The sequence below is a fragment of the Anoplopoma fimbria genome, chromosome 17 (assembly GCF_027596085.1).
Source record: "Anoplopoma fimbria isolate UVic2021 breed Golden Eagle Sablefish chromosome 17, Afim_UVic_2022, whole genome shotgun sequence".
Taxonomy (NCBI): Eukaryota; Metazoa; Chordata; class Actinopteri; order Perciformes; family Anoplopomatidae; genus Anoplopoma; species Anoplopoma fimbria.
In genome coordinates this window covers 7,807,950-7,823,516 of record NC_072465.1, presented here as the reverse complement: position 1 = coordinate 7,823,516, position 15,567 = coordinate 7,807,950, and the positions used below count along the sequence as shown (strand labels likewise).

General features: G+C 39.2%; 2 protein-coding genes across 2 annotated transcripts in view; both read right to left on the bottom strand.

Moving 5' to 3' along the window:
- Positions 1–1,845: 1,845 nt before the first annotated feature.
- On the bottom strand, positions 1,846–8,916 carry ppp4r2b (protein phosphatase 4, regulatory subunit 2b). The gene is made up of 9 exons (XM_054616624.1): positions 8,782–8,916; positions 8,001–8,082; positions 7,543–7,713; positions 5,605–5,698; positions 5,476–5,513; positions 5,271–5,345; positions 5,008–5,148; positions 4,615–4,922; positions 1,846–3,436 (listed from the first exon to the last, which is right to left on the bottom strand). The coding sequence occupies exons 1-9, from the start codon at positions 8,813–8,815 to the stop codon at positions 3,051–3,053; spliced, it is 1,329 nt and encodes a 442-aa protein (XP_054472599.1). The 5' UTR covers positions 8,816–8,916; the 3' UTR covers positions 1,846–3,050.
- A 1,952-nt stretch (positions 8,917–10,868) lies between these two features.
- The window catches only part of gxylt2 (glucoside xylosyltransferase 2), an 18,284-nt gene continuing 13,585 nt past the window's right edge, over positions 10,869–15,567 (bottom strand). Inside the window, exons 4-7 of the mRNA XM_054616962.1 lie at positions 15,286–15,537; positions 14,813–14,936; positions 13,909–14,081; positions 10,869–12,288 (exon numbers count right to left, since the gene is read on the bottom strand). Of these exons, the coding sequence (XP_054472937.1) occupies positions 12,112–12,288; positions 13,909–14,081; positions 14,813–14,936; positions 15,286–15,537 (726 nt within the window). The 3' untranslated portion in view covers positions 10,869–12,111. The remainder of the gene's footprint in view (positions 12,289–13,908; positions 14,082–14,812; positions 14,937–15,285; positions 15,538–15,567) is intronic.

Below are 15,567 nucleotides of genomic sequence, written 5' to 3'. Positions count from 1 at the left end.
CAATCCTCTTCGATATGCTGAAAAACTCTCAACCGACAGACTTGGACTAAAAGAGAAACCCCTGTGTTATAATGACTTTCTGAAGACTTGATGTATTTCTTTCCTTTTAATCCTGTCAGTGTCACCAAGTGTGTCCAACACCCTCTTAACCTGATGACTCGAGACAATTAGTTTGATTTGGTATGCACGACCGCTGACCACAGATCCATTTAAAAGTCCCTCTCTTGAGGCAGTTGGTGAAGCATGAAACTCAAGTATAACTACATTCGGCAGCCCAGTGGGTTTTTTAATGTGTAGTCCAGAGGCCCCCGGGGGTCCATGAGGGGCCTCGAAGGGGGGGCAGAATGGAAATGAGGAAGAGTTTAATTTCATAGTTACTTTACAGACTAGTTGGATCAAAGGCTTCACTCTACTCACTACAGCTATCATGATTTAAATGATATACGCATAGATACTAACAGACAATTTACATGGAAAATAAACACCAACATCCATTTTTTTTAAATAATTCTGAAGAATAACCGGAATGCAAAGAAAAGCGATGGTGTCGCAACATCTCGAAAATTGCCTGCAGGCTGTTTTCTTTCACTTTCAATTTAATTTGATTAGATTTTTTTGCTTATTGGGGAGGCCAAAGGCTGCTTGCTGATCTGACAATGGCCAGGCTGGTGTATTTACCTTTCTAAAATGTTTTACCCCGCTAATAAGAGTCCTGTTCCCCACGGCTTTAGAGACAGAAGGCAGCGAAGATATCATTTTGGGTCCAAGGCAAAATCTGTAATGACATTTAAAGTGAGGAGTATCTACGTACAGTGTGACAAGTCAACTGGCCGTTTTTGGCAGGCCCTCTGACCTCTCCTAAAAAGTCTGTGAACTCCTTCCAATCCGCCGTCCTCCTCTGTCCATATCATCTGCCATTCACAAAGCTATGGTCAGATAAAAAGTAATTCGGTGTTAAGCGGTTTTTAATATCCCTCCTGACCTGGTATTTGCTTCCCCAGAGACAAGTCTTCAAAGCCCACCGTTAAAACAGCGCGGCGTGGATTAATGCAGTCCACTTTTTTATTTCCTCCGGGAGCCTGGCCAAATTTCAGCACTCAAAAGACAGCTGAAAGCAGATATTGGGACCTAATTTATTCATCCCCCTGTATATTCTGATTATGACCACAGCCCCATAACAGATGGTGGGACTCTACAGAAGACATCTGCCAAACACATCTTGTGTTGTTTCATTAGCTTATTTTACTGTTGCCATCATCATTTATAAATCATGCTTCATTTGCCCCCAGACAAGTCTAGAGATGCTCACGAAAGAAAGTATTTTCCCCTTTTTGAGACAGCTTGGAAAAAGCTCTTGGAAAACAAAGTATAACATTTGTTGAAAACCCCTTTGCTTTAAGTTTGTTAATTGGCAGTGGTGCTCTGAAGCTGAATTTTTGTTTCTGTTCACACCTTCTACACCACTACATATTAATACACCACAATGAAGTAGTACCGATACATCCTGTAAACAATAAGTATGCAGGGTGCAATTTGGGCACAGCAGAGGTTTGTGTTGCTTGAATCAAATGGTTAACTTCTAAAAATAGAAGTGGAGAAAATAGGTAGTTCCAAAAGAAGAAGACAATTCCAAAGCAATGAAACTACATTCAATTTGATTTGTCAGCACGAAAAGCACAGTTGTAACTAATGAGGCTAACGAGTCGGCTCTGGTGATTGTCCCATTTCAGAGAGCCAGCGTAAACCATGCTGTATCTGTTAATGCACACGGTTAAACATAATAAAGAGACAGTGTGATAAATAAACAAGACCACCACTCATAAAAATGTTAACATTTATTGCTGTTTCTGAATACCGCACTGAAAGCAAAAGCATTCAGAGTATACACAGAAATTATACAATTATATATGGTTTCACAAAGGCAGTGAACACATACTGTATTACAATCTACAAAAATCTACTTTACAGAAATTTAAAATTCTAAATATCAAAAAGTACAGCTGCAGAAACAGGTGTAGAACTGGAACCAGAGACTGCTCCGAATATCGGTCGGTGAAACAACATGGTGACATCACAATACAAAGAAAGCAGAAGTCATCTTTGTACTTACAGCTGGTTTTGTAAATTACAACTGGCAGACAAAACAAACAAAAAAAAAAAAAGAAACATACTCCAAAATAACTAATTGAATTGAAATGATCATATAAATTATGGTGGTTTTTATGCATCCAAAATATATCATTTTACAGAAGACGCCTCAATAAGGTAGCATGTCATTGTATTGTTAGTGGGATTGGTAGTGTATCATTGCAAAAAAAATATGGTTAATGAAAAAAAAATATAAGGACACAATGGGGAAAAAAACAAAAGAAACTCCTATTTCATAATGATAGAGAAATCAATTTTAAAACAATGCATGTTCTCAACAGCCTGGTGGAGCTTGGTGGAGTAATAATATAGTGGTGGAGGGGTGTTACGTTCCGGGTGTTGCTTGACTAAGTTCAGTCAGGAACAGAAATGGTGGTAGCTCTCATCTTTAACCATTTCATAAATAATCAGGGGCTGGCATGGCTCTGTTGTGACCCTGCTAGCATAGTACACTGGGTGTAAGGGTTACAAAGCGTACACTACCAATCTTGTCACAATGTCCAAATGGTTGGAGTGAGTGGTAAAAGTAAAGAACCAGACCACCCCAGCATCCGAACAACCCCATTGAACATAAAAAAAAAAGAAGAAAGAATCCAGCCAAGAAACTCAAAAACAGCTGAAACCAACCCCTTTTAAGGGAAACTTTTAAAACAGAGGATAAGAAGATCAATAAAATATTCCAGTTTAAAAGAAAGAAAACTTCAAATGAAAATTTATTTGTATGCCCACATCAATGCCAGGTAGCCATTTTGGAGGAGTGTCCAAAAGTGGGACGAGGCGTCCGTCTTCTGTACGAGGTATAGTTGTCCTCATTCCCAGACAGTCAAGCTGGATTCAAGGACAAGCTGGTTCATGGTCACACAAGGCTGCAGGAGGGTGGGGGTGGAGGGGGGGCCTTCAGTCTAGTCCTGCTCCATAGGCTCCTCAGTGGTCCCAGTGTTCAAGGTGGCACTTTCCATGGCGCCCTCTGTAGGAGGTTCAGACGTACTGCTGGAGGGAGCGAGAGCTATGTCTTCTCTGGTGGCTTCTGCACTCTCCTCTATGCTACAGCTGCTACCACTGCTGCTAGTGCTGCTGCTGCTACTGCTGCTGCTGACTGGGTCACTGTTGCTCTCCTCGCTGTCCCTGCTGGTCTCGGGGGTCTCCAGGACGCCTGCAGGTGCCTGCTGCTCTGTCTGATCCATGTCGCTGCCCTCCTCCTGGGAGCCGCATGGCACCTCCCTCTCGGCCTGCTCCGCCTCCGAACCTGAGCCCGCACACACATCGGCCTGCGTGCTGCTTGTTGGTTCTGTGGCGAAAAAGACATGATTTAAGAACACCACAAAGTATGTTTTGAGTTTTAGACTGAACGACCAAAATATTTCCTGATGGTTCAAGGTAGATAAATGACTGCTGTTCTTGTCATTTGGTCAGGCAACCAACTTCCTTTCATTATTGCAGACAAGGATGTTTTTATTATAAAAACAAGGATGTCACAAGGATAACATAAGACTGATGAGTAATGTGCCTCTTAACATTCAACATCTTAAGCCTGAAGACAGCCCACATTAGGTTTGTGGGCGGGAAAAATCATCTTACCCTTCCCAGTGATTTTTTAAATAGTACTTTTGCTTGAAATGCCCATCCCTACAAAGCATGTGTGTCAGAGTGACATAGTTCATCGGATGTTGGGTCTCTCTCTTCTTTGTGTGTGCGCTAAACAAAAACATGTCTGTGTGTGCCGGGCAAAATCAAAACGTGTAGATGTTCTGTATGGACGCTAACCGTCCACACCTAATAGATGGGAGGAATTACAGAGTTATTTTGAAATAACTGCGTGTGTAAAATGAGCCAACTGCAAACCTTAGTTCACAAAAGGTTCACAAAATGATGTGTATAAGATATAACAGGGAGGCTACATGTCCACAGTCTGTAATGACTTTTACATTAAAAGGACATCAACCATCATTTAAGTAAAATCAACAATTATCTGCCCCACTGGTAATGAACTGTCATTGCCATATTTTCAGCAGCTAATACGGTACTATAACTAATGCATTCTTACCAAACAGTCCTGCAATAGAAAGGTTACAATATTCAGTTTTTGTTCATTCTGTTTTAAGAGATGTGTTGAAACAACTTTTTGGATCATTTTGGAGGCTGCAGTATGTGGTGCTGTTGAACTGTTTATCCAAAAACAGAGAGGTGTTTTTTATATTTAGGCTACCCACATTGATATAAATGGGGTGGACATAATTATAGAAATAAATGTTATGATTAAGTAGCTAATAAACAGCCAACTAAGTGTAATGTGCAGCCAAATAAAGTCACTGCAATTGCAGTGTCACTCAAGTTTTACCTGAGATTAATCAGCTTTTTTTAAGAAATTGTTAGTGCATGAACAGCCCATACCATAATTTCCCCTCAGTAACGCATCACATACAAACCAATAAACACACACAGCACATAAAACAAAAACAACACTACCTTGGTCCTCAGCGGCAGAAGCACTGCTGGAGGCTTCATTCTCCTTGCCGTACCCGACCTTCTCCTCTTCCTCATCCTCCTGGACCATTGCCTCTGCCTCTTTCGAGAGGCAGGTGGCATGCAAAGGCCTCAGTGTGTCCGCCTCCTGTTCTTCCTCTTCATCATCCTCATCTTCGTCTTCCTCCTCATCCTTGCTGAACTTAAGTCTCTTCACTTCCTGCTGGTCGGCTTCCATGTCCTCTTCCTCGTCTTCATGGTGTTTGTTCTTCACTGAGCTCCCCAGGGAACCTCCTGACGCTGAAACCTCGCTGGCAAAATGTGGAAAATGTGATTCTAGTTGGTTTAAGTTGAACACAGAATAGATTTTCTGGTGCGTTAAAACCTCTGACATACCTGGAGTCTTTGTCGTCTTCTTGCTCTGTGTTAAGGTCTTTGTCGTCTGTGCTGTCTGGCAGGCCATTGGCTGCTAGTGAGTGGGCCAGAGACAACTTCGGTCGGTTCAGCGGCCGGGGAGTTCCAGGACCGTTCACTTTCCTAGTAAAAAAACATCCAAAAATGAGAAAAAGGAATGGAAAAAAACAAACCTTTTAACAATAATGAAAAATATCTTATGTGTGTATTTTAGGATCAAGAACCAAATATGTCCCCAACACAACCTCTCTGTAAAAGCAGATGTGTTCCCAGGAAGCATCACTCCATTCATTCTGTTGATAGCACTGCATCCATTTTTTCTGCACAAGCAAGGGAAAATAAAAAACAATAAAAAAAACATTAAACATGATTCCCAAAACATGGTATTTAGTTGTTATTGAGGTTATTCAAAAAAATAAAAAAAGTATTTAATTCTGACAAGACACCTACTCTGATGTTGGGTGTACACAGCTTACCACCATCACATTCTGGACAGAGACAAGAATTGCCAAATGAGTGATAACAGCTGACAGCAAGTTTAAAACTTTAAAATGAACAGCCATTACGATTGGGACATACCTTCTCCACCCCCCGAAGAAACTTATCTGTTCCTGTGTAGTTCCTCTTGGGTTCTGTGAGTAGCTCGCACAAGCGCTGGATGGTAAACGGAATTCTAAAATAAAAAATATAAAATAATGAATTTACAGCGAATGGAAAATGGGTCATTCTTCTATACTATATTGCAAATTTTGTTTTTTTTTAGTACAATTCTTTCATTGAGTAATTTTGGTTAAAACTCAGGAATGGCTGGAGCTTAGGAATTCTTGGGCAACAACACCACTAGAACGGTAAAAATATAGAGTATAATACTGTAGCATGATTACTTGAAAGTTGTCAAATAATTGCATTTCAGATAATTTACACCAATTAAAGATATCACTCAATTACGTCAAACTTTAACAAACTTTATCAATTAGTCTGATGACTATTTCCTGGATTTATCACTTGGTCTATAAAATGCCAAAAATGTCTACAATGTCCATCACAAGTTCCTAGAGACCAAGGTGTCTTCTTCAAATGTATGCTTTTGCTCAGCCAACACTCTTAAACCCGGGGAAATTCAGTTGACTGTCAAATAAAATAAAAGCGGCAAATCCTCACTTTGTGTAGGTTGGAAGCAGGGCATATAAAAAATGACTATCAATTGATTATCAAACTTCTTGTATGGCAATTTTGTGTCGCTTTAAGCATATTTGACTAAGTTATCACTTTGGTTTCATTACTTTAACAGAGGACATTAATGTACACCCAACCTTACAAGAACATTCCCAAATGTTGGGATCCTTAAGGGGCTCCTTAATTATAATATCCACATTACTGTTGAATATTTTTTCAAAAATCTCATTGAGTAAATACTTTATGAAACCACCAATGCCAATAGTCAACCCTACAATATCTCCACACTATTTGGTCAAAAATATCCAAAAAATTATTACTTTTCTATATAATTTCTTATTTTGGAACACTGCAGATGGCACCACATATCTGGAACCACAAATCACAGCCAGCAGATATCTTTTCTTTCTTCAGTAAATATCAGTCCACAGTAATTAATCATTTCAGTGCAGGGCTACCAAGAGCTTTAGGATCTTTCTCTTGTTTCACTTTCTTCCGCTTTTCCATCCAAAAGACATCACAACATTTGGTTGAAAGGTCAGCCAAATTGAAACAGACGAATCGAACAATAGAGCCACTGTGAGGACTTGTCTGTGCTGGAAAATAAATTCTTTGTTTTGACTTTGTTTAATTTAGTCAGTGAGGTTAACTGCTAAATAACCGCAATTTCATCAACATAGTAGCGCCCAGGTTTTGGTTGTTTAGTAAAAGCAAGGGCAACAGGAATGTAGCCCAGGCACCTTGGATGAAAGGATGAAAGCGGCAAGGCTACCGTTTTTCTCACATTTATAGACAGAACATTTGAACAGCCCCTTACACTTCCTTTTACGGGTTAGAGTCTGACGTAGAAGCTGTCAGGAGCCTGCTTGGTTCCTAGTAACAAAGAACAAACCCCTCACCCGAGTTGGGCTGGGTTGTAATTATAGTTAGTTACTGGGTCTGGGTTAAGATCGGTTCTACATCTGTGCTGAGTATAAACACCTCTCATATCAAAATGGATCCGAACAACCTCACAATCAGGTCTTCTCTTGTGTTACATCACAATCACTGCAGAGCAAAAATGTGTCAGTAGATAGTTTACAGTAAATTGAAATTTGCTTCACCCATGAATCATTATTTTGAATCATCATTGACACATTGCATTGTCCCAAAAATCAGCCATACTGTGCCATTTCATAATAATGATGCTGCAGAATAGATATATCTGTGTAGGAAATTGGTTTAGCTTGACTAAAGGACACCTATCCACAGTGGGCGTTAGTCACAGGGTTATATCAAGCTATATCCAGCCTGCTACTATTACTGACCAACAGATATGTACTATCTTAGCTGGTCACCTACCCATTGTAACCCTTCACAATCTTCAGGATTCTCTCCTTCATATCTTCAAATGGAATTGACTCCACGTTGGGATTTGCAGGACCTCTTTGCTCAGGTGCTGAGCCTCTAAAGTCATCCATCACCTTCTCCAATTTAAACAGGAAGTAGTTCTTAAATTGAGACCATTGAACCCTGGAGGAAAATGGTAAGCAGAATAAGGATCAATTACATTATACTGTACATTAGTATACTGGAAAAACTGGGAGAAAAAAAAGGCACAAATGCATTCAACGCGTTAATCAGGAAGAGGCAAGACAATAGAGTTGCACTGACATCACAATTGCATAACTAAGAAAAAAACAATTCTGCAAAATCTGTTTAAACATTTATGCTGGACTGCACATTTACAAAGGTTATGAAAACAGGTGTATTGTAAATGATCATATAGGTGTGTTGTAGTAGCGTTAGTAAGGACTTACATGGTCTCTCCGGTCTTGGCAATATGACATAGAAACTGTTCCAAAAGAGGAGATGCCTCAGACTTTGCTTTCTTATCAAAATCTGAGGAGAGAAAACAAACACACACCGACATCACGTTGTGTACTAGACTGATAAGAGAACAGCCTGTGATTTAACCTGCAGTTTTATCACTCGGCTATAAAGCTCGGGCATTTCGTCTAGCAGCACTAAGCAGACCGAATGAAGCCTGTGAGCGGGTCTCTGGAGACACTTTGGCTGAAGACGATCACATTGTCCAATTAACATTAGCTATTTACATAACGTAACGTTAGCAGGCTAGCGGGTGCTAACTATCAAGCTAGGTGGCTCGCTAGCTGTGACTAGCTCAAGTTTAGCGCACTGGCTAGCATGTGAAGTTAGCCGCAGTAGCGTAGCCGGCAAACAGCGGTCTGTCGATAGCCGGGGACACCGGCCACTTATCTCATCTCAGCCGATACCGTCCGTCAGCAAACTGAATCAAATACTGACGGTAAACACACAGCCGTTCGGGAGTACGGGTGAAGAGAAGCGGCATGTTTAAGTTAGCTTCCTTCCCTGGCTCGTGAATTGGACAGAGAGCTAGCCATTTCCGTGAAACCGCTCGCACAGTTAGCGTTAGCTAGTCATGGGTAGCAGCTAGCAAGCGACATTAGCTTGTGAGCTACACTCCGTTTGTTTTTTCATTATACAGCAAATTCGGAGGCAAGCGAATAACGCTTGGTCTCAATAAACACTACATCTATCGAAATAAACAGGAGGGACCTCTGAGCGCCTCTTGAAGCGAGTCAATTTCCATCACGCCGTTGCTCTCTGTCAGTCTAATGGATGTAAGAAGCAGACTGGAGTATAGCTGCTGCTAACTAAGCTAAGACCTCACAGGCAAAGAGGAGGGAGCATTTTAATATGGCGCCGTGAGGTCACTGCCTGTTCACTAACAGATAAGGCTCTGCACTGCAAAGAGCAACACCACTATGTAATAATTACCTATACAATAAGAAGGAAAATAATGACAATACAGCAAAACATGTATTAAGAGGTATCATGAAATATGACCAGAAACATCTAAAGTTTTATATATACAACTTCATATATATATAAAGTGCAAGTATATATATAACTTTAAACATATACATATAAAGTGTAAGTATGTATATATATATAATATATATATATATATATATATATATACACTGTATATAAATATAAAGTGTTATTTATATATATATATATTTATATATATATATATATATATATATATATATATACAGTACCAGTCAAAAGTTTGGACACACCTTCTCATTCAGTGTTTTTTCTTTATTTTTTTCTACATTGTAGATTAATATTGAAGACAACCAAACTATGAAGGAACACATATGGAATTATGTGGTAAACAAACAAATGCTCAACAAACCAGAATATGTTTTATATTTTAGATTCTTCAAAGTAGTTGAATGAGAAGGTGTGTCAAACTTTTGACTGGTACTGTATATATACATACAGTGTCACTTGCTGATAAAGTTGATTATAGCATTACAGTGCTACAAATTACTTTAAACATGTTTTATTTTCATAAAATGTCCCTTGCTTTCTGACTGTAACAAATGAATCATACAACATGATGCTGTTGCTGATATTGTACCATTCAACAGTGATGTTTACCTGAAGCACTGCTTTTAAAGAGATGGTTTCAGGGTCTCGGGGAGGCTTTTTCTTGTGGTTTGTTTATTTTTGGCCTGAAATATTGTGCTGAGAAGGAGACTGTACACACATTATTTAACTTTTTTCTGGTTCTGCTAAGTTGGCCATCTGGCTGACTCACAGGAACTCGGCTCAGAGTGCCGGCAGTGTGGTACGCCAGTTCTGTAGGGACTGCTGAGGGTGGAAAACATTTTTTATCAGATGACAAGGAGAAATGCATTTAAAATCTTAGGAGAATACATGTTACATACGAATTATCCATCTGTATCAGAATAAATTATTAGAAATGTATAATTACCTTTTACATGGGAGGGAATTATCAGTACAAAAATACAATAATACTTAATTGAAAGTAAATGTCATGCAATGTAATACAAGTACAATAAACGTGTTTGTAGGTAAAAAAAACAGTAGAGTGCCAAAAGTCTGCATTTCTTTCACAGTGTTACTGTTGCAGAAGGCCTTATACGTCAACAACATTCTCTAATTATCATTTGACATATCAAGCCTCTGACCACACAGTGAGCGCTGATAAAGTTTAATTCAACAGAATATAGTTTATACTGTAAATTTAGGATTGCATAGAATTCTGTCAGAATCTTGTGAAAACTAAATCAAATTACACCAGACCTGTACTGATATTCATAACAAAATGTTGTATTCATAATAAATGACCATATTAAGGATTGTGCTGTCTAGATTTTAAAGATCAAACTGATTTGTCAGCTGTTTATTCTAAACATTAATATGTGCATGCGCATACATATCCAGTTATAGTTAATATCAGTTATAAACTAGTCTGGAAGCGTTGTTACAGTTGACATACAGTATTTCTACAATGAGGTAACTTTTACAGAGCGCAATGTACGCCAGACTTTATTCAACAATACGTCAATTTTAAGGGATTTTGCGATTGACATAAGCTCATGACATAAAACAGACCAATTTTGGACGTTTTTGTGTGAATTACTCATTATTGCTCATTTTCTGTTCCCAATGAGCCCAACATGGATTCAGGAACTGAAACTGTGTTTAAAAGATTAGTTTAAAAAACACTTTAGGCACAGAATTGGGAGACTCCCAACCCGTTATTTTTCGCCTCAAACATTAAAATATCTTATATCACTATAAGTGATTGGTGAAACACACACAGTGGTAAGTTCAGTTAAAGCTCAGTATCACACAAATAAAATACATCAAGTATCAAACCTAACATATATATAAATGCAGGTGCTAATGTCAAGCCAAATCATTTGTGTTGTGATCGAGCTGTGTCTCTTAACTTATTGCATAATACACCTGTGAGAAGAATGCATTTCATCCGTTTGTAAATCATTGGTACATTTCCATTCCAATGAATTGCATATATACATATAAATGAGACTCAGCACATTGCATTGATTTATTTAGAAACACATGTGACTGCACAGCTTCCAGTTCGAATGATATGTTTAGATCTTTACACCACATTGAAAGTAATGCTGCTAAAACATGTGACCCATGTGTTCACAACAGACCATACAACATATCAAAATCCAAGATACCCCCTCAAACACATAAACACACTCATTGTCTTGTAATAGTAAACATGAATATCTATATGGCACATAATCAGTTGTATTATGTCACTGTTTATTAAAAAGCTAGCACTTTTGGTTTTGATTCCCTCGGACAGTGTAGCATTTAACGTGGACATTTGTGTACAAACAACCATCCAGTCTCAATATCATTCTGAAAGTGCATTTTAACATTCGGCTTGTAACATGAAATTCCACATTTCCACGGTTGTGCTGTATTTAATACTGACTGTCATTCGGCAACTCGCAACTCTTCCTCATTCACGCCAAGCTCACGTTTCAAGTTATTTACTGGAAAAACATTCACATGATTTCAGAGGAACGGTTTATGAATTGACTACTTTAAGTGGTAGAGCTTCCCAAAGTGGACTTTATTCACGAGGAAAAATGAAAAAGGTAGATGCTGTAGTCAAATGCTTTTGACGTAAATTTGCCTTATTTTTTGCTTTTTAGCCCACACTTGAGATGAAGAGCTCATACTTTCATTATTCTTGATATAAAAAGTATTTGTGTTTTTCCCAATGTAGCTGTTTTTCAATATTCACATACGTTTAAAAACTGTAATGTGAACATTTTAAGATGACAATAAGGCAAACCTATCCTACGGCATCACTGACCAGCTCTGTATGCTTCTCTGTTTACATAGGCTCATTACCCACAGCAATGTTCATGTGACCAAATCCAGGAAGTGTGTTGAATACCCAGCAATCACAGAGTCAACAGTTGGGTCTACGAGATGCCGGTGTGACACATAATCCACAGCGAGACGGCCCTCGGTGTTGTCGTATAAAAACAGGGAGTCCATTTCTCCATCAGTCTATTTGTGCCGCCTGACGTGTCGGACCACTTTGTCTTCGAACACCTTCCTCATGGTCTTTTCTATCTGCTTGAGGAAGACCTGAGGAATCCGACCACACAAGGTGTTGACTGTGTCCAGGAACTTGGTCTGGATGGGGTAGAACAGCGACTGGAACATGTTGTCCTCAAAAGGATACTGCAGGAAAAGAGTCATTGTCATGTATCAGTTCTGATCCCAATGCTATTACACTTTGATGGTTTTTTAATGGAACATATCACGGGCTAAATGGTGTTTACAAATTCCATCAGCAGGGGTGGGGTGAGGGTGTTCTGTATTAATCATAATTTATGACCCAGCTCGTCTTTAAGAGGCTTATCTCCGCGGAGCAGGGAGGGGAACTGACTCTGCAGCCGGAGAAAACAAATTCTCAATTTATATAAAAAAAATAAAAAATAAAAATGACCCAGATTGTTTAATGCAAGCAATAGAGAATTTGTACCACAGAGAAAATAGTCAAAGCTGCTCTTTTACTGAGCTGAAGGCATTAAAGGAACAGTGCAACAGTTTGGGAAATAGGCTTCTTTACCACAGAGTCTGGTTAAAAAATAAATATGAATCGCTTTTCAGTTGATGGGGGATGTAGTTTTCCACAGGGCTAGGCTAGCAGTTTCCCCCTGCTTCCAGTCTGTGGGCTATGCTAAACGTGTTGGACTGTATTAGGAGGCACAGAGCTGAAATTTATATTGAGCTTTTTACCCGACTCTGGTTAAACGCCGTCAGGCTGCACAACCCACTCTGCTCCCAGTAGACCACACATCCCAAAAAACTGACAATATAAATCTATGCAATATAAAAAATCTATGCAATCCACTGTGCAATACTACAATTATTCTGTCTGTTTATATAATATTTTAGTTATTGTGGATTTTTAAAGTTTTTTTTACTTATTTATTATTCTTTACTGTGTTATTATTTATTTACTTATTTATAATACCCGTTTTGAACTTGTTGTTTTTTTACTTATGTCTCTTGTTTGCACTATCCTCTCTGCTGCTGTATCCTGCCAATTTCCCCACCTTGGGTCTAATAAAGGATTATCTTATCTTATCTTAAACAGTAAACAAGAGTATTTACCAAAATGTTCCTATGATACAGCGTGAATTCATTCCTTTATTTAAGGTTTATTCACAAATGCTTGGAATGAGTTTGAGAAGCTAAGTAGGATCATTAACTCTATAAGTGTTAATGCAGCCACATAATACTCATAATTACGCTAAATAACTTGGCCTTTCCTCAATAAACCACTAGCCCATCAAAGTCAATTATAAACTAAGTAGGGCTTATTACAAAAAATAATAATATATATCATGATGATATTTATTATATTACTCTTCCAGTCAACAACCTCAGTAGACCTCGTTTTACAGCAGGTGTTTTGATGTGCCATGGCCGGAAAAGAACAGGTGTAACTATTAGCGTGACGCACCAGAATGAAAGGCAGCCATCGTTAGCATGATTAGTTACACCTGTGTTTTTCTGCAGCCACTCTTTTGGGACAGATCCATTATCTTACTTATACATTTATTCATGTATATAAAATATATATGTCATATATGCACATAAATTTAAATGTTAGTTAGTTTTGAGGACACATGGAAATTAATTGGGCATTTACATATATTATATATTAGTTTTATTTCTACTACAACTGATAAAAATAGTTTGTTACCATATTTAATGGAACAAATCCGGTTTTAACACAGCACTTTGCATCAATACCATATTGTGTCAGCACAACGTGAATGGGATACTTACATCATGTATTGCGTCATAGACTACTTTGAACGCTGGCTGCTTGTCGTCATGATACACTCCACGGTTGCCATGGAGAATGGACACGCCCTCCTCTTCCGCCCCTTTGCAGTTACTCCCGTACATACAGTGATCTGGCCTGTAGTTCCACTGGCACGGAAATATGAAGAGACACTCTGGGGGAAAAAAACAACAACACACAAAAACACTTCATTGCTATGTATTACACCAAACACTGTATATCATGTAAATACAACGCTAGGACACAGTGAGGACAGTAACTCATGAAGGTTTTAAAAAGGCAGGTTTGTGATGGATATAAATAGCTAGTTTTGAACTACGGTAAAAAACATACATATCTAACCCTTACAAGTGGATCATGCCAAAATAATACATTATCCATCAATTTCTCAACTGCTGTGAGAACACAGTCTTTAGAAGCTTTTTCCTGATTGCACAACAAGCAAAAATAAATCCAAACTATGCTTATGGACTAACTTGAATGTTCCTCTGGAGATCCCAGAGAGCTCAGAGCTATACAATGTAAAACAAACACTTCATTGGCTGTGTTTCCAAGCGAAACACCGACGATGCCAGCTCAACCGTCGCTCTGAGCTCTAAATGCCTGCATCTGGCCGCTGCAGCTGGAACTCAGTCTGCTGCTGAGGTCTGCTGCTGCCTGCAGCCACAGCCGCCTGTGTTGTTTACTAATCCAGATTCAAAATGTAGACTGGTTCATCAACAGTGAAATAGAACACGATAAATGTGAACATGTTGAAACTGCTGTGTTGAATTCAAAATGTGCACAATTACACAGTTTGAAATTGTGCTAATCCCTCTTGTGGGTCTTTAATGGAGCACTTTAAAGCCTTTTCTTTCTTGCCGGTAAAATGAATATGATCTTTACCTGGATTGTAGTGGAAGATGATGTTGAGGAGGTCCTGGTCTCCCCAGGTGATGTGGTTCTTGTACTTCTGATAGAGTGGATGTAGAATATCCTCCCATGAGAGGCCACTGGGGATCATACTGTTCTGAAATATCAACAACAACATTCACTCGCAAACAGCTCCAGAGAAATTCCTTTTTTTTTTCTTCAAAAAACACATCTTCAAAGGAGGAGCACATTTACATTCCTGCTTCCATTTGCAATCCTCTGGCAGAATTAAGAGCTGGAGAGCTGCAAAATTGAGTTCTGAGGGCAGGAGTCTGTGCTTCAAGCACGGTAATCAGACAGCTTCAATCGCGGCCCACTGTGACTTGAGCTCAATGAAAATAACCTTCAGAATGCAAAAGGAAAATCACAGCTCACTTTGGCTTTTTTCTTTTTTTTGGTTACACTGAACAGAGTGTGAGGAAATATGACTATGTTTCAAAGCTCACTTTGAACATTGTGCTGCGGATCCTTGTGAGATTCATCAGCATGACGCCGGAGTTGACCCCCGTGACTCCATAGAAAGGGTGGCGCGCAAAGCGGCTGTACCAGCCGATCTTTGGGACCTCGTGCTCCGGGGCCATCGCCGCCAGCTGGGTGCTGTTGAAGGACTTCAGGAGACTCCAGATATCGTCCATGGGCCGCAGGAACAGCACGTCGGTGTCTACGTAGAGTAGCGAGTCCACATCTTTCAGGATGACCTGGGAGGACACAGCTACATTTATCATTGT